The sequence below is a fragment of the Malaclemys terrapin genome, chromosome 4 (genome assembly GCF_027887155.1).
Source record: "Malaclemys terrapin pileata isolate rMalTer1 chromosome 4, rMalTer1.hap1, whole genome shotgun sequence".
In the NCBI taxonomy this organism is placed as follows: domain Eukaryota; kingdom Metazoa; phylum Chordata; order Testudines; family Emydidae; genus Malaclemys; species Malaclemys terrapin.
The window spans coordinates 128,622,678-128,642,313 of NC_071508.1; the positions used below are offsets into that span (position 1 = coordinate 128,622,678).

At 39.8% G+C, this 19,636-nt stretch overlaps 1 protein-coding gene across 4 annotated transcripts in view; it reads right to left on the bottom strand.

Moving 5' to 3' along the window:
- Positions 1-19,636, bottom strand: part of BCL11B (BCL11 transcription factor B) — a 102,615-nt gene that overhangs the window by 41,158 nt on the left and 41,821 nt on the right. For 2 of the 4 annotated variants that reach the window (XM_054027183.1, XM_054027182.1), the window contains exon 3: positions 15,178-15,393. The exons of the other annotated variants lie outside the window; for them this stretch is intronic. In XM_054027183.1, the coding sequence (XP_053883158.1) occupies positions 15,178-15,393 (216 nt within the window). The remainder of the gene's footprint in view (positions 1-15,177; positions 15,394-19,636) is intronic. 4 annotated transcript variants of the gene reach the window in all.

Below are 19,636 nucleotides of genomic sequence, written 5' to 3' on the forward strand. Positions count from 1 at the left end.
ACCACATTCAGGAACTGTATGCAAACCAGCAATGGGCCCTGCACTGCAAAATCCAGATCCAAATTTGAAAATCCAAACAAGGAACTCCTCAAAGATCGTTTGTGTCTGGTGATTTGGTTTGGCCCAACAGAACAGTGAGCAGCTGCCAAACTCAAAGAGGTAATTTTCTTTCATAGAATCATAGAATCAGAGATTAGGGTTGGAAGAGACCTCAGGAGGTCATCTTGTCCGACCCCCTGCTCAAAGCAGGACCAACCCCAACTAAATCATCTTCATCTAAATCATCTAAATCTCCAAGCTCCTACTATAGTCACCTGAGAGCATCTCACTTGGATTCCAAACCAGACAACCAAGCACAATACTGCCCTTAAGAGAATCCACCCAGTGCAGTGGACACTATGCCAGGACTCTGACAGTAAAATTCCGGTCCCATTAAAGTCAGTGGGAGTTTTGGTATTGACTTTGATGCGGCCAAGATTTCACCCTGGACGTTTAGTGAGCGCTCCTCCTATACACTGCAGACATAACCAGTAAAGTTCACAGACATGTAACTCACTATTGAGTCTCACGAGTAGTAATTGTGTTCACAACATCCACAGTTGAATGTATTTCCATGTCAAGAAAGGAGAGCTTAGAAGAGGGAGAAAGGGAAAGGAGGACAGAGGGGAGATGAAAAGAAATTTTTGTTTTAAACTAACAGGAAGCTATTATTAGACAGTGGAAGGCCTAGCATTTATTTTAGTCCACTTTAAGCCTGGGGTATATTGGTGGGGAACAGTTGAGATTACAGCATAGTTGAGTGGAATTAAGTGGCACATAATGGCCGGGGACAAACTGAAAGGGTGAATTTTGTCCCCAGAAGGGGTGGTAACCCTAACTCCACATGGTAAGAATGCAGCTCTGCTGTTCTTTGCTGCTCAGTTCCTTACAACTACAAGAGTTACAAGAAACAAAGGTCTTTTTAAAAAATACATTTAAGTAACATTAATATTACAACACAAACAAATGCAAAAGAAATCTCTCCACTGCTCTCACATACCTGGAAATATACTTACATTGCCATGCGTATACAAGGTAAATGGAAGGTCACCATGGAAGTCTTGTTCGTGTTTTGCAACTTTTATGCTGCTGCAGCAGCACAGAAGCTGGTAGAGGATGAGCATTGAAGAGGCTAATACCCACACTGTCCTTAAGGCTCTCTCTCTGCCCGTCTCTTTTTCTCCCTCATGCACACATGTGAACCTCCCGCCACACAGACAATAGCCTGCCATGCATTTAACTTTTTACTTGTGGCGATCTGTGATATAGCTTTTCAACTAAATGCATTATATAAATGATGATTTAATCTAAAATATAAATGTAAAGCCCATTTCAAGAATAAATTCCAAATTGCTAATTATCTATTAAATTAGACTTTTTTTCAGTCACCCTCTAGAACATTTTAACAGCACATCACATATCTTTTTACTGTGACTTTAAAAAACAAATCCTGTCTGCTCTTTGTGAACACTGGTGATCCTACCAGTTTTCAAAAGCCTCTGCCCTTTTGTTCTTGGCCAAAATTTCTCCTCCCTCACCCTGAGATATACATGGCTGATACCTCAGAGATGGCTGTATTAGATGGGTGAAGAGAATCTGCCGTGTATATAATTTATAAAGCTGAGATACTCTTGAAGTGAAAAGTATTACAGAATAGGTACTGTCTGTAGTTATTGCTATATAAAATCTGTCTCTTTCTGCACGTGTTGTGTGTGTGTGTGCGCATGTCAAAGCTGGTTGGATACTATAAAAAATTGTCCTGGAATCTGCCCCTTTCCACAAATTTGCATGCAATCAAGTTTTACTAGCAAATTGCAAAATCACAGGCACATTCATTTGTAGAAACCGACTTTGAGATGTGCATGACTTCCTGTGCGAAAAGTGCTTGTGCACTTGCCAACCCACCAGTAAAATCCCAACAACATGAGCCCAATTTCCCATGAGTTCTCACGGCTTGCATTGACTTAAACCTGAGGACTGAGCACCTCCGAAAATCAGGCTCTGTGTGACTCATCTGACTTTTGACAACTAACCAGCACAGCTCAACTGATGAATACTGAAGATCAAATCCTCACACAGAACTATTTGCAATCAATCCAGGGAGGTTTTTTTTAAAATGACAAAGTCTGTCAAGTACTTCTGAATGACAATCTGAGGATATTCGTTTACAACTCGCGCTAAAGTCCCTCGATAAACTGTTTGCTGTTATCTGGTCGCTCAGCTTTTAATGTGTATGTGTTTGTGACTATGAACTGTATTTTGCATCTAACATCTATCTACTGATAGATAGCTATATCTCAGCAGCCAGCTCTGTGAGCCTCTGCAGACAAGGAATGGGGAGCACACTTTCATCAAACTAGCATCTGTTTTCAATTCTCATTTATGGATGTGGAATCCTTTCAACTGGACATTAATCATTCTCAACAGCAGCAATTAGATACTTGAGACACATCAGAACAAATTAAATTAGCCCTATTTATTAAAAAAAAAATCCTAAGAAGTGAATAAAGAAGGCAATAGACCATCCTGTGTGTAGCAACACAAAAAGAAAATTAAGACATTGAATCTCAGGAGTCTGAAAATTTTCAGGTGCTATTTTCAAAGCCTGAACTGTAATCAAATAGCAGAGGGGTTCTATTGCAGAATGCCTGGTGGATTATTTTAGCAATAAGGTATAATTGAAAGGATTAACTTGAATGTAATGTTTCCCTTCCAAAAATTCCAGGAATGCTGAAATGACTCTCATCTGCACTGGTATGACTCATGTTCTTAATACTGGAACTTAATTTTTACTTCTGAGGAATTCAGGTTTAGGGAAACATTGCCTCAGAAATACTCGTTCAATTGACAAAGGAAAATCTCTCTTTTACTGTGGTTAAACCCTAGGAGTCACATCTTTGGAGAATCTGGCTTGGCTTAGATTCAGGTAATGGACACCAACAAGAGAGGATCTGCTTTTATTAGAATGGAAAAATCAAGCAGGATAGATCACAGTAATGAATTTAAACTTCTTCAAGCAGGCCAGACAATACGACTTCCTACTGCTGTGTTTGTCTTGCCTGATATAGCAGCCTACTGTCAGCAGGTAACATGGGAGACCCCACCCTGCTCCCTTGGAAATAAACATCTAAACTTTCACGATTTCAACAGGAATAGGATGGTGCCCAATTCAATCCAATGTCAGGCATGAAGTTGCTTGCCAGTCACGATGAGCTAATAAAAAACTCATAAATGAAATCTGCTGATTTTTTAACCAGGAAAAACGCAATAGATATATTTTTAAGGAAACGTTACAGAAAGAGGGACATTTCTGGGCTAAGATAAGCTACTGTTATGAGCTCCTATTACCTGTACTAATATGTACCTCAACAACTCTTAGTTGCCTTTACATTGGAGGCCAAATCTTATGCACCCAAGCCATTCCACTATAGACAGTGGGAATGCTTATGAGTTCTGCAAGCATGATTTGGTCCTCTATGGGCAAAACTACCCTCACAGATCCACCCAGTGGATCATGATTCTGATCTCCTGTTCCCGTTTGGAAAGTGCACGTATCTGGAAAGTTTTACCCAGCGGAGCACAATATTGGAGGAAAACCCATGTGCTATGCGAGTGTGGAAATGGAATTTTGCCCTCTCCTATAAAGAAATTTGCTGACGCTGGAGTCTTCTTTCTTATCAGTGCCCATACAGAGCTGGGCTTGTGCAGGGAGGGGAGAATATACCCTTTTGAATTAAGCAGTCCATCCTCTCCTCTTCCTTAAGTATCTACCAGTCCAGTCACCTCCCATAACAATTCTTTCCTCCTGCTTTCCTAGCTCGGCATACACCTGTCTGTAGTAACAACTGGAAGAAGATTTGGGGTTAGCCCATCTAATATTTATTGCTCCCTTGTTTATTTCTTCATAAATAAAAATCATTGGTATCTGCACACAAGTCCAGCACTGTCTCTGGTAATTCTTAAAAGCCCCAAATTGAAAATAGCCTCAAGTTATGAAGAATTAAAGCAATACTATCCAAAAGGCCAGCATATGAGCAGACGTATCTAGGGATTGCCACTGCAACATACAGAATTCACGTATGGTTTTATGTTTAAAATTCCCTGTATTGGAGAAACTGTATCAGCTAGTTAGATGTAGCTATAAATAGAATCGCCTGCTGACATTAATCACAATAATTTGGCAACACGACTACCAGTGAAATTATAAAAGGTACAGGTAACTTGCAAAGCAGAGCCCAAATCCATTCCAACCATTCATCAGCAGGGGGAAAATGTTTTCCCCATATACTGCAACCTCATGAGAGTATGAGGTACTGAAGTCCGTATTTTTTTTCTTTTGGTTAAATGTGACTTTAAAAAATATTAATCTGTTTCTTCGTTTAATTTCATCTGTACCATCGGCCAAGAGAAATACACTAATTTATAAGTTGAAGTGAGCCTTGAGATAATGTCACCCACCATTCATCCAAATTTGTCACTAGCATCCCATTAAAGCTGTAATTATTTTTTAATTAAAACTAAGGAAACTGGCATGCGTGTGCCTACTTTATACATCTGTTATGGGTTAAAATAGCTTTTAAAAAATGTTTTTTTAGACCGCAGTCTTTTGTGGCCATGGCCTATGCCAAAGAAAACGCAAGCTTGCTTATTTTCTCCATGGGGCGCAACAGCGCCTGTGTGTGCCTGAACAGATTCGACTGGCCGTGAAAAGAATTCTAAATAAAACACAAACATGGAATTTGGCAACGCCACAGAAGCAAGCTTAAGACTAATTCCAGCATGCGGACGGCTCTCACACAGCAAGTCTGGCTCCACTATAAATGAAACCAGGCTCTGTAAAATATCCAGTAAAGTTTGAGTTCAGATTTAAAGGGACAGTGCTCTTATTCCAGTTTAAAAAAAAAATCTTATTAAAGAAGCTCATGCTAGCTCAATAAATCTGCATGTTGTGAGCTGTGTTTTCTTTCAGTTGATACTTCCATTTAAAAAAAATTACAATAATTTCACTTTGGGATTGACTTTTGTAGAGGAGGTTCTGAAAAATGTGTTTAAAAATAATGCGGGGAGGGTAAATAAAGAGAAATTTTCCTAAGGTGAAAGAAATCAAAGAAAGTGAAGGGAATAATTATTTTTAAAAATATTAAAATAGGTTCCCAAAATAGGAAATTCCAGGATAAAAATTAGGTGTGGATTAAGTGTGTGGTCATTCACCACAAGTCAAGCAGGCCACGGACAGAAGAGCTTGTTCTAATTACATATCAAAGCAACCAAAATATTGACTCACTGTTGGGGAGGAGGGGTGTCTGTCTGTCTGTGTGCAAAATGCTCCAGCATTCCCAAGAGAACTACAGAGAAGCAGGGTGTGTGGTGCTATCCCCAGGGGAATACAATCACATGGGCCACCTTCCTCTAACAATCTCAGTAGACCAGATTGTTTAACCAGAGATAACAGGAATCTCTGAAGAAAGGGAGGGGGTGGAGAAAAAGAGCTACCAACAATATAAACAAGACAAAAGATGTATTTGGTTTTGCCAATTCTGGTGTAATAAAAAAAATTAATCATTGATTATCATCTCAGAGGGATGTGCAATGGTCCTGGCAAGCTTACTGGGAAAGGACGGAGAAAATTATACAAGGCAGCCTTCAACCCGACATTAAAAGGCAATGGCTTTTTTCCCAGTACATCTTCATTTTCCCTCAAAGGTTTGGATCACGCTATGTTGTACCGTTCTATAATCACAAAAAAAACTACCCTCCACTGCCCATTCCCAACCCGGATCATCTGCCTGCTCCTTGAAAAGCAGACTTGCTGGCCAGTGGCCACTGAATGTTTCAAGAGATTGTGCTTTTAAGAATGTATTGACTTTATCCTAATGATCTTTGACAATGATGGTGAAGAGGAGGAATAAGAGAGCTCTATTGCCTCTCATTTCAATAGCATCTTTTACCCTACCTGTTATGGCAAAGCCCTGCAGAATGTATAAGGATGAAGCCAGTAAGTTTCTACAGAAATTTAATAGGGTTCTATCAAAATTATTCTACAAACCTACTGAATGTAATAGAAAGTTATATCCATGCTATAGGGCTTTTATAACCATACTACAGAATTTTATAACAGGGATATTATTTTAATTAAATGAAAAGGTTTAAAAATTTATAGAATGGGTTTATTTTCTATTAAATTCTATAGGACTTCTGCATAAGGGTAAAGTTACTTATTTTAATGTTGTCCTCAGTATAGGCAAAACCACAAATATCCTGTTCCCAACTCAATCAATGGTACACATATTTTTATAAAGGATTTGGATTAATTAATCTGTAAACACTCAGACCTAATTTTTAGACACCCTTTAAATGTTAAACAGTGCTAGGTCATAATACGTGCACTTATTCGCTCCCTGTTCTACTGGAGGGAAAAAAAAACCAGAAAGACCTTTTAGAAGATGTGAACTAAAATAACAGTAGTTCTTTTAAAGATGGATTATATGTAAGCAGGTTTACTGCTGTTTTAAGATCCTATTCAGTTCTGTTAATTTTTATTTCTTACATAACTTATTGTTAATATTTTTTAAATGACAGATCCTTCCTAACCATATATTGGTTCTCATTTAAAGCTATATACTTTCCTGGGTTGTATAGGCGAAATTCACAGCTCGCATAAACGGGTGTAACACCACTGAAGTTGATGGAAGTGAAAAGCACCTCTCAGGAAGACACACTCACAGGACTAAGTACCACATGTGCTCCCCCTGTTGTCAACAAGACTGATGGCACTGTATGATCATTGTTCTGCTGGCTCATGGAGGCTACTGCATGGCTCAGTGTTAGGGCATGAAAGTGGGTACTCAAAAATTACCCCAAATCCTCCTGAAGCTGAATGACTTAGAGGCTTACTGAAACCCAGGAAATAAACAAAAGCCATGGGTATGCTTTTGTGAGCACTGAATCATCATTGGAGTGTTTTATAAAAATAGATTAAAGGAACAGCTCTATGCTAAAATGGACCATTTGTGTTCTGAAAGAATTATAACTGCTCAAAGCAAGCAATTCAAGACACAAAGAAAACAAAATAATGTGTCAATATTATGAAAATTAAAGAGTCAACCACCCATACAGAAGGAGTGGGATTGAAGGACAAAAAGACAAAGGGCCCAATGCCGCTCCCCTTACACTCCACCAGGACCGTTTATGTGAGTAATCAAGTGGGATATGGCCCAAAATAAGGAAGTGGTGTTTAAACAAACCTAAAGGATGCAGGTGTGTTGTATACATTGACTTCTCTCTACCCACGGATTCCTTAGGTTCTTATTAGCAAAGAATAATTATAAAAGTACAATTTTATGGAAAGATTCCAAATACCCGTGTCTCGTCAGATATTCATTCAGCGCCTGCATTAACCTCATTCCAAAAGTCCCAGGACCTCTGACTCTTACAGCTGAATTCATAAAAAATGTAAGCCTTCTCTAAGTGGGATTTTTGCCTGTTTCTTTCCAAGTACACATTTTACTGATTCATTAGACCTTCCTTCCCCAATCCTTGCTATGGTGAATGGCCTTGTCTTTAGTACCAAGGACATTGGTTAAAAAAAACAAAACAAAACAAGAACAACAACAACATCCACAGGGCAGAAAGAAGAGGATTACATAAGGGACATGCCACACTCCAGTGCACTAGATACACTTATATGTTACAAAAATGTATGGAAACGACAGAGCAAATAAAGAAGAAAACGAAAATGTATGCTCCAAATATGTACGCAGTCATTTACCTATCAAAAGAAGTGCCATGGGTACCTCAGTAAGTTCCTTTGACTTCAATGGAGTTATGCTGTGGTACTGCAGTGGGGAACCTGGCACAGTTCCTCTAAAAAACTAAAAGGTTCACAAAGAAATGTACACTTACCAATGCTTTTCACACTGCCAAACGCGCAGGCTTGATAACATCTAAATGATATTTCATACATTAGACTACTTGCCCTTGACTGTGAGAGATATGTCTACATGCAGGACACTAATCCTCCTCACTGAGTCTGAAAAGCCTAGTTAGCACATTTCCTTACACACACCCCCACACCCCCACACCCCCCCCCCCCCCACACACACACACAGATACACACATCCCCAAATCGAAAGTGCCAAGAAAAGCAATGACAGAAATCATTTCTGAAGGGACAGAATAACTCAGTGCTACACATGCCAGGTGAAGCAATGCAAGCAAACGGTTTGGCATATGCTACATACAAATGAATGGGATTTTACTGAGGGAAATAAAGAATAATTGCAAACATCTACGTATTGTGTGTCTGTGTGTCTAAAAATCTCAGTGCTAAAAAAAATACCAAAAAAAACAAACCCCATGCACTGCACAGCCAAAAGGCAAGCCCAGTGATTGCAGAGAGGCAGTGCGAATCCTAATTTGGTCCTTCATTTCCTAACAGATTATTGTTTCACACAAGCCTTCCCCTCTTCATGTTTTTAATATTTTTTATGAAGTGTTTACGAAGAGACTGGCTGCATTTAGGGAAAGAGTGGAGAGGCAGGTAGAAGGTAGTGCAATCAAACGGTTGATCTTACTGCACAAATTATCCGCGGTAGTTACCCTGTTGCTCCTGCTGCAAAATAAAGTGGATCCCTTCTTCTTTGTTGAGTAAGAATGTGCACAATATTTCAACTAGGAAAATATGTCTGCTCTTGCTACTGGCAGTGGAGGTGTTTCCTGATATGATTTCTGTGTGCAGCTATGTATTCACCTAAGCTCCACCTACATTCCTATTAGCGGGGGCGTCCTCTTTTTATTTTGGGTCTCCTGAAAAGTATGGCATGAGCCCCAATTTGCAGAGAAAAAAAGCAAAAGTGTAAATGGGTTTGTTTGTGAGTGGGTCCTTTGTCAGAGCAGCAGCAACTCCCCCATGAGCGGTGCTGCTTCCTAATCCTTCTACTTACTCTCATTCAAATTGACGTTGCTTCCAAATATGAAAGGATTCAAGAGAAGAAATTTGGGGTTTATTTTTATTGCGACCGATGAAATGCCACAAGAAAGCACTCTTTTAAAAAAAAAGGGGTCTGAAGAAACTCAAATGCGTCTCCTTTAGTTTCTTTTAACCTCACATCCCACTTTGCCTTTTTCAATAGGCTTCTCACTTGATACTGACAAGTTGTGGTCAGCATTTAACAAAGACCAGTCACTAAAAAATACAAATCCACCAAATTTACTGCTTAGCCTAATGGTGTTTACCTGCTTTGAAAACATTTTTTCCTAAACAAGCCATCATTTACCATACACTGAGCCCCTCAGTAATGGGAAATTCATCCATTCCCATAAATAAATTAAAAAACACCTCCATCTATCTTGTTCCAATATTTTTAAATTTAATCATGGCCAGAGAACTGCTGGTTAATAATTAGCCCTTCCCCACTCACTCACACACACACAGACATACATACACACACCCTTTAAAAATGCAAAAATCTAGCCCTCTATTTTAATATTTCTGATGTCGGTGACCGGTGTCAGCTCTCCCCATACAGTAACTGCTTTAAAGCGCTGCATATAGCACTGCATTAAAAATTAATTACACATGCTATTTTATTGATAGTGCATAATGTAATGAGCACCAGCTGTGCTAAACATCCAAACTCCTTTTTAAGACAGCTATAAAAAAAGAAAGAAACTGCACTTCCAAATGCTTCTCCTGTCAGAGGAGAAAAACAGCAACATCTTGTATGGATTTGAAACAGAATTCTTTGATTTAGCTCTACATTTGGAACGTTTGAAGAATTCAGACTCTCGGGCTTGGCGTAGTGGTATGCAATCCAGTTAACTCTCTAAACGTTGGAGTCATTGTCTCTACTGTAGGCAATGTTTCTTTGAACCCCTTTGTCTTGAGACTACTGGATCCAGTTCCACCCATTAATATTGCAATTAAGCACCTTTCTTTTTCCTTGGATGTCTCGAAATTGCAGGCATCTAGTTTTAAGCAAACTTTAAATACCCCTTTTGCCCTGCTGGCTCTTAACTTTACATAATTAGGGCTTACTAAGTTATACTGATAGGGTGTCTTTCTAGAACAAAGCTAAGCCTCACTTATATTGCCAGCACTGCTGCCCTGTGAAGCGCCCTACTTTTAGCTGCCTCTGTGCTGTTTTATAGTCTCCTGTTCGTCTCTTGATAAACATACCATGTATTAAAAATAAGTTTATGATGAGGTCTAGTTTGTGGCTGGATATGAGATAGATAGATCGATAGATCATACTTTAAACACTGTGCATGAAGTAAATTCTTCAAAATGCATTACATATTTCATTAAAAGAAGTAAATAAATATAAGTAATCAGTGACTAATAGAGACGTCTCTTCTGAGCACAAATTTTAGTCAGTTCTACTCTAGCGTGAATCATTTTTTTTCACAGTATAATGGAGAAGAAACATTTGCAAATGATTTTAATGTAGCTGTAGCTCTTTGTCTGCATTCACACACACACACACACACACACACACACACACACACTGCCCAACTCCTCTTTCTCCTCTCCAAAAAAAGGGGGGGAAGTGGATCTGAAATCTAATTTGGATGGATTTTTTTTTTTTCAGATTCCACTGAGTAAGAGGGGGAGGAGTAACATATCAGCCATCGTCCTGGGACTTGATGAGTGAGGAGGCTTTTGCAGGATGAGTTTGCATTCTCCATTCTGATTATTGTTTTGTTTTCCATTGATCTTCCAGTGTTAATAAAACCCAGTCTGATATGAAACAAAAGCTTGCTTCTTGTTCTAGTATGAAATGTGCAGAACACATACCATATCATTAACATAAAAATTTTTGAAATAATATTGCTTTCTAGACAGACTGTATTAATTGCATCAAGCTTTTTTACAGCAGGGTGGTCTTTTCTAGCGTTTCTCATTGGCTGACTCAGGTTATAAACCAACACAAAATGAATAGTGTGATATAACTAAAGGAGGAAAAATATTCTACTGTTAAAACCTATTATTTACTTACAGGTATTTCTTTTAACTTTATTGTCACTTTAACCCATGCCAAGAAAACACCGGACTAGTTAAATAATACAGTAAGCAAAATTTTAGTAGCAAAATAAATTGATGTTAACTTTACAAGATTATTGGGTAATTATTAGAATGTCTTAATAACGAATATGGCCAATTCCTTGAATTAAAGGAAAATTGTTCTTACCATGTGATCTAGGGCCCCATGGCTCCTCTGTGTTAGTTCTTGAACCTCACAGTCCTGCCCATTAATCACTGCTGTCAATGCCCACTTGCTGCTTTTAAATATGCAACTGAAGTATTACAATAGCTTTCTGCCTCCTTATAGATATGTCTGTGTGGGAAGGAAGCTGTTTCACTGATTGATTAGATATATGTATGTTAGATAGATTTAATTATTTTTATATATGTATATAAAACCCATGCTCACAGGGCCAGTGCCAATGGATTTAGATCAAGCCCATAGGAATACAAGTATAATGGGTAAATTAAAGACGAATGTTGTTTCAATATGCATTGCAATGTACCAACTGCAATTCCATTTATTGCGCCTTTGGATTGTACCATCTTCAGGGCAGAGACTTTTTGTGTTTGTACAGTATGTCATAAAATGCCATGTACTCTTGGGCTGAGATTTTCATAGCCCATTTCTCTTTTATTTTAATGGGAATTGAGCATCCAGGTTTCGTAGGCCACTTTGAAAATCTCAGCCTCAATGTACAATATTAATAAATCAGATCTTGAAAAAGCAGCCTGTATTTATAGTGAAGATGTATTGTGAAAAATGGCTTCAGTGAAAGTTTTCCAGTGTGTCTGTATACACAAACATACATATAATTTTACATATAATTATGTCACTCAATAATCGTTTGCATGTCTTTGTTATGTATTTTACAGTTAAGCTAAGCTGTCAGAATTAATTTAAACAAAATAAAAAAGAAGATTAAAAAAAGCACTCTGATCTGGCAAGACACAAAGCAAAGTGAATTTTGTGCCCATTTATATTTTAGATCCAAGCTACACAACCCCGTGAATTTCATGACTCTGTTCCAACTTCTAATTAAATAGGCACTAAAAACGTTTAAAACAAGAGAGCCCAATTCAACAGACAGAAGCTTCTGAGGGACAAAAGACACTGCAACAGTGATATGTGTAGATAGTAAAATAATAATATTTTAATATGTAAGCTCTAACTTGCTAATTCTACATCCTGTGTTTACTTATACACAAAGAAATTAACAAAAGCATAACAGAATATGCAACTAGCAACCAAAAAGTGGCCTAGCACACACCACAGCAGAACTTCCATGGCATCCATTTGTTGTGGTTATTATTGACTACACTGAATATTATCAGCATCAAAATTTCTAAAGAGCACAAACAGCCCAAGATGATGCAGGATGAATTCCCATTTGCACAACTTAACAGTGTGTTGTATACAAGACAAATCATATCCAGGACCAAATTTTCAACAGCAGCTTTGACATGTGGGCGCCCATATGCAGCCAACAACTCAGGTTGTTGCCGCCACAAATTGCACAGACTCCTAAGGACCTGATTTGTGAGTGACAATCAGAGATACTAGGTGCCCACAGATGCATCTGCAATTGCTTGCCCTCAGATTTAGAGAGGTTGAGGCTACACTGAAAAATGTGAGGTCCTTACTAAGCATTTAAGCAAGAGCTGAAAAATAAAAAAGGTAAGAAATGGAGTGGGGAGAAGAGAGGAGGGTAATGTTAATGGCTTTTGTTCAAAGAATGAAACAATTCCTCAGAAACAGGAACAAGCCTGACAGAATAAAGAGCTAATCGAGTCAGGGACACAAGCAGATCCCTAAAGCTGGAGTAAGTGACTCTCCAGTGTAAATAATTATATGAAGAGGAAAGAAAACAACATTGAGATCATCACTGGTATTATTATATAGCCAACACAAAGAGGTTCTTTTTGTTTCATTTCCACAAAACATTTTGGGTGTAAGAAAGACCTTGTTCTATGTTCTCAACGTTATACATGGAAGACAATAAAGGGTTAAGTAGATATGAGTCTCCTTTCCAAGGAGAGAAAATGTTTCTTTCAAGCAGAACTTGACCAACTACTGTCATAAACACTTAGCATGTGCTTTGATATAACCTATTCTCTAAGTGCCATAGACTGTAGCAGTAATTATAGAAAGCCATGATAACAGGTCTATCTCCCCACAAAGCTGGCATCACTCTTTTAGCAAATAGATCATTCCAAACACTAGCAGTGCTCAACTATAAAATGAAAGTACGTAAAATAGAAAAGCCTTGTGTTCCAACGTGCTGTAATGAGTTAGTTCTTCCTTCCTTTTCTATTTTTAGTTTTACTTTCTTCTCTCGCCATTAACTGTCTATGTTTGTTTTAGAAGCAATAGGGAATAAGAGTATCAGTTCATTGTTACAACTACCTACATATCAAAGACACCGGGTCTCTTCTATATCAGAAAAAAAAAAGAGAGGGGAACAGAAAATAGGAGCTTGCCTCCAGTATGTTTTACTGGTTACGGGGGGAAAACTGCCTACCTTCACACACTGTGTTAATGGTTTATAAGGGCTTGATTATATTAGTTTTATGGCAATGTCAATCCACTGAAGCCAATGAAGTGAAGCCAGATTAACAGAGTGGAGAATCAACCCCAACGAGAAAGCAACCTGCTTATAGGGAACTTGGATATAGTGCAACTTCACGTATCGCTGGCAGACATTATTTGAATTCTTTGCATTGTGCAATGTCATGCTGGATATAAAGAGTTTGTGCTTAGAGAAAAGTTGGTGTATGAAAACTCACTGCACTGTGGGCCCAATCCAGCATCCACTGAAGTCAACTGGAGTCTTTCTGTGGACTTCAAGCTTTGAATCAGGCTCTAGGAGGTTCTGTTGTGTCTTTTTAAACCTCCTCTTGAGAGTTCTTCGTCCTTCAAGACTCAAGGTTTAAAATACTGTACTTGCAAAACTTTCGATCTCTGTTCATCACATTAAATCTGAAGTTCCTAACTTTCTCCCTCAGCCTCAGTATCCCCCAGTGAAAGACCGCAGACATTTAAGGAAATACAATCAGGTATTTTCCAAAGAAACTGAATCATAGGGACTCTGTCTTGATATATAGTCACTGTTATACTGTGGTAGGGTTCTATCTGCACATGCTACAATGAAAAACTGTATGCAAACAAGCTTATGCTGGCCCTCCCAAGAGGTCATCAGGGCCAACTCTTTAAGGCTTTACTCACTTCTCACTCTGCTAAGTCCTTCCTGACTGTCCAAATTCTGCAGTCCATATGCAATATTTACTCAGCATTATTCTGTTTGCCCAAATAGGGACTGCAGAATTTGGCACACATGGGAGTTTTGCCTGTGTAAGCACTTTAGGATTTTGCTTTAGCTGAATTTTCTTTTAGGCCCTTCCCATTTTCACCTCTAACCCCCTAAATTCACTACAGACCTGATCCCTCAACTAAGCTGCACTCAGAACACCTATTGATGTCAAAGAGATCCCTGTGTCTGAAATGGCAGGATCAGGCATCAACTCTTTAGTCAGTCACATGTCAGGGTCCTCCCTGGCTACCTGGGTTTCACTAATCCACATCGCCTTTCCTTCATGGCAGTGACAAGAGTCAGGGTTTAAAAAATGAAGACAAAAAAAAGTTAATGAGGAACATTTTCTCAAAAGCCGTGGAGAAAAGTGCATGGAGCACATACATCCTGCATGCACATGGACTCTGAGGAAAGCCCTTAATACAAATGATTAGGAAAAAAAGACCTCAGATGTTAAATGTTATCCAATTAAGCTTAAAATAAACAGCCCAGAGATGAAATCTTGATACCAGGGTATCACATTATGTGAGGATTCTCAGACATTTGCTCACAATGTGGCATCAACAGACCAGCAGTGGCTGGCGGTGACATCTGAAAGTGGGTAGATGGGGGGGGGGGAAGGAATGGACTCACACCCCTTTTCCCACTCCCCGTCCTCAGTGATGAAGGAATGTTTACGTTTTCACTGTCTCCCCCACACAACCCAGCGAAGACCACTCTCCCACAGTAACAATGACATCACTTGGCAGCACTACTGACCTTCAGATAGCAAAAAAAAAAAAAAAAAAAAAATGTTTCTATTACCTGACAACTGACAATGACATCCAAATGTGCCTGAAGTCTCAGTCTGAGTCTCAGTCTGAGTCCCGCCAACTGAGACTGCACGGGCACCACAGCAGGGCAGGCTAAGGCAGGGCGGGAGAGAGGCCAATGCGCGGAGAGGTGACGTGATCACTGATGTGTGAGGGTGGGAGGAGGCAGCTATGGGAGCCCCCAGCAGCTTTGCAGGCCTGGACGGCCCTGGAGAAAAAACAATAGAAAAAACTGTCAGTCGGATCTAAGTTTGAAGGGATAGAGCAGGCATCATCAGGGAAAACAGGAGGGGTGGAGGGCAACTAGGCCTAACTCGCTACATATTTTTATTTAACTAATTTATATGTCAGGCTGAGACTGGTGTGGCTCGTTGGAAAGCCAGGGAGGAGAAGCCAGGCCGGGGGGGATGGGCAGGCAAGAGACCTGAAGAACTACAAAACCACAGATTGCTACAGGCAATTTTCTGGAAGCAAACTCAGACTGGAGGGGCCCAAGGGAGGGGGACGTGGAAAGGGGATGAGGTGGCCGGTGAGGGAAGCTAGAGAAGGTCAAAGATGGTGCAGATGAGAACTGGAGGCAGTTACCAGACCCACCAGCACGTGCTTAGGGACTGAATCAAAAGGGGGATTCTTGTTTTATGGCGTGTTAATGCATTTAACTGACACAAAACTGGGTAGGCTTTCTGCCGAGCTGCTGCTGAAACAGGATCAACCCACCAGCGCAGACAAAGTGCAGCGACTTACAGCTCAAATGGCTTCACATAGGTGCCAGAAATCAAGCTCCCAGAATAAAGCATTCATGGGCCACTGTGCTTCCTTCCCATTTGAGCTGCAGCCAGTTACGCATTTTGCATGCCCCATTTGTATATTCTGTTTCCCTATCAAGCCTATAAAGAATGCAACAACCTTTTTCCTAATAGCTGAAAAATGATATTGTAGCCTCAAACTGTGTTATTTATTTTTAACGCAGCTAGAAATCTTCTGCTATTTAAGCTGTGTTTAGAATCCTCTCCTGCTTCTCTGGAAACCCTCTCTTCTCCAGGCACTAGTCAGAAAGGAGCCTATGACTTAAAAAAGAATATAAATCTTAAAATATGTGTATACACACACATACCTATGCACAAATGCACATGCAGACTCACACACACACACACACACACATACACACACACACACACACAATATTGTAAATCAGCACAATTCCACTGAAGTCAATGGAACTACACAAATGTATTTCAACAGAAGATCTGGTACTATATGTTTATTTAAAGCCATAACTTTTATTTAATTACTCAACAAGGAGTTGTAACTAATCCAGGGTAGCTTCTAAATAAACCTATGTGGTGCAGTGGTCACCGTTCAAAAGCTGGCATTTGCCAACAATTACCTCACAGTGGTACCTCGGAAACCACAGGTTTTCCCCTACATTTAGATCAGGAAATAAGTGTGTTAATTGTGGGGTATCTTTTGGCAAACGCTGTTGCTATTTTGTTTTAATGGTGACAACTCTGTCTGTGCATGCATGTGCGTGCATAAACATATACACACCCGGGCATCAAGAACTATTTTGCCATAAGCCCTATGACATTAGAAGCAGCATGTTATAATGCATCCTCTCCATCTCAAGAGTCCCAGTTCGAAAACTATGGCTACATGTTGATCTGACAGTTACACATGTGAGGCAAATAGGGATACTTCATCCTTGGCACAGCATCCAGAGCGTTAGTCTGCAAGGACTGCATTTGATTTTGTCGTTTATCTTAAATGGCTAAGAGACCACCAGTGCAAAACATTTGTGTGAAGCTTTTGCCAAAACCACAAGTGAAGAATCTAAATTCCCTGTGTAAATACTTGAGCTCTAAGCATCAAGGATAAAATTTGTGCTCTTTTGCAAGGACTGCTTTTAAATAGAAGCCATCTCTATGGCTCATGGGGCATTTTTTTTTGGAACTGTTTGATCTCACTGCAAATGCTTCAAAAACAGGTAAAGATAACCATTAACTGGACTGTATCTGTACTACATTCTGAGTATGACTGTTTGCCAGGCAAAAAGAAACAGATGTCAGACGTATACATATAGAGGCCACTTCATTGTAATTTTAAAGTACAATAATAAGAGAAGTATTTTTATAGCGCAATAAAGACCTAAGAATGGGGGAAGGCATCCTAAAGCTATTGAATAATTGCACTTTTATTTTTAAAAAATAGTATAATGAATTAGGTTGGCACTCTGCTGGCTTGGTTCAGCCACCTGGTTACTGGGGAACTTGTGTGTTGTGAGAAGAGTTGTGAGCTTGATATCCGAGTACACACGGTGGCTATTGGGCATTAATATTCAAAATTATACGGCAAGCAGAGTCAGATCTCCAACTAGCCATGTGCGGCAGCACAATGTTTGCATCATAATGTTTCTAAGAGACGGACTGGGACATACAGAAGGAGTACAGGTCTCGTGTACTCCAGTCACTTACACCTTTCAATAGAACCAAAGCTTATAATGGAGACTAGGGGTGGCCAAAGTTCTGCCTAGGGGCCTACAGAATTCTATACTACCTGTGGGTGAACTCAGCTTTAATACAGAGGTGAGGCCTGCAAGGAGCACAGATCCCAGCATGCAGCATGACCCAAATGTCGGGATCAAAACAAAGCACAGTAGTCTTTCCTAAAATCTCAACGGACCACAACTCTGTGTTAAGGATCAGGGTAGCTACAAGCTGCTCCATTTAGCCACAGCCCTCAGGATCATAAAAAGATGCAATACAGCCCTCAGGTCCAAATTCTAGTCCAAGGTGTCCTGCTCTAGTCAGGGAAGGAAATGAAGTATCAAAAAGGACACTCCTAACAGGGGAAAAAGCAAAAGTGGGGCAAAGAGCAGGAAAAGAAGGGAGAAGCAATAAACAATAAAACACAACTGTGGCAGGTCTTCAATGCCACAACTGCATGGATTGGTGCTGTGAGAGAGGAAAACTCCCAGGGCTTACAGACCAGCACAAGGCCATGCCTTCCTCTGTCAGCAGTTACAGACCAGGCGGTGCCTTCTTTTTTCTCATTTCTCCCTTCATTTTTAATAACGTTCTGAAGCATCTGAGGGTCAGACAAGGTGGCACCTTGGCAAATGCAAAGTGCCTGGAAAATAAACTCGCAGCGAAACCTCATCCACTGGGTTCAAGGGAAGTGGCCAGAGAAAATTAGGGCATTTTTTTAAACAAACAAAGCTTCCTTCTGGTTGTATAAATTGCAGCGCTGGTGCCCAGCAGCACCTCAATAAGGGTGTGTACATTAAGGATGTGTCTGGGTTTTGCACATCCAACCCATTTTCAGTGGGTACCAAGCAGCCCTAGCCCAAAGAGTGTTTTAAAGATGAAAACAAAGGTAGGGTAACGCCTCATCAGTTTAAGTATAGACATATGCAAGAAAAGCAGAAATCTGCCCTTTTAAGACAGTGATGTGAGATACTGATCATTCTCAACTCAGCCACAAGTTACGGGTCTCGATGCAGGAATCGCTGGCTTGAATTCTATGGCCAGTGTTATCCAGGAGCTCAGATTGGATGATCAAAATGGTCCCTTCTGGCCTTAAAAATATATGAACTCCCTCCTAATTCAAAAGATCAGATACTCAGCATTTACCCATTCTTTACTTCAGCAGATCTCCCACTGAGATAAATTCTGCTCCCAATCACACTACTATAATTCTGGAGTAGCCCCAATGAATGGCTTGGAGTTACTCTGGATTGACACTAGCGTAACTAAGAGCTAGAACTGTCTCATTCATCACAGCAAGATTTTGCCAGAATAGGGACAGAGTGGAAACAAAGTAAAGACTTCCAGAATGGCCCAATCACACTAACGTGTAGGTTTGCAGGCTCTGGGACTAAAATTTGACAAGTGCCCAGTCCATAACTGGCCTGTCAAACTGTGTCCATGCTTCTTCACATCCAAGTTTTGTACATATAAAAAACTCAAACCAGGATGAGGAAATCACATTTACACATGAAAATCAGATACTCAGAAATCTAGACGCCCAGCCTGCACAGTCTCGGCTCAAGGAAGCCTGGATGTAAAGAAAAGGTGGGTGCAATTTTAGAAGCTACTTTAGAAACATTGATCTAATTGTTTTAGTGTATTTTATATCTATCGATCTATAGTATATAGTATAGATAGATAGATGTTTGAGGCCTAGATGTTTGAGGCCTAATTCTCCTCTGCTGTCAGTATGGGAGAATCACTCACCTGCACTGCAGATCTCTATTGCATATTTTCTACTCATTCTGCATATGTAGCTCCCACTGATGTCAATGGGAGTTTTGCAGGTAGAATAGTGTGAAGCAGGCCTAGAGAGATCACAGTCTGGATAAAAGATGTCCGATGCATATGGGAGAGGAGACATTTTTCCTTACACTTTAAAAAGGCTCTATATTGCATATACATCACAGCTGAACTGACTCCCAG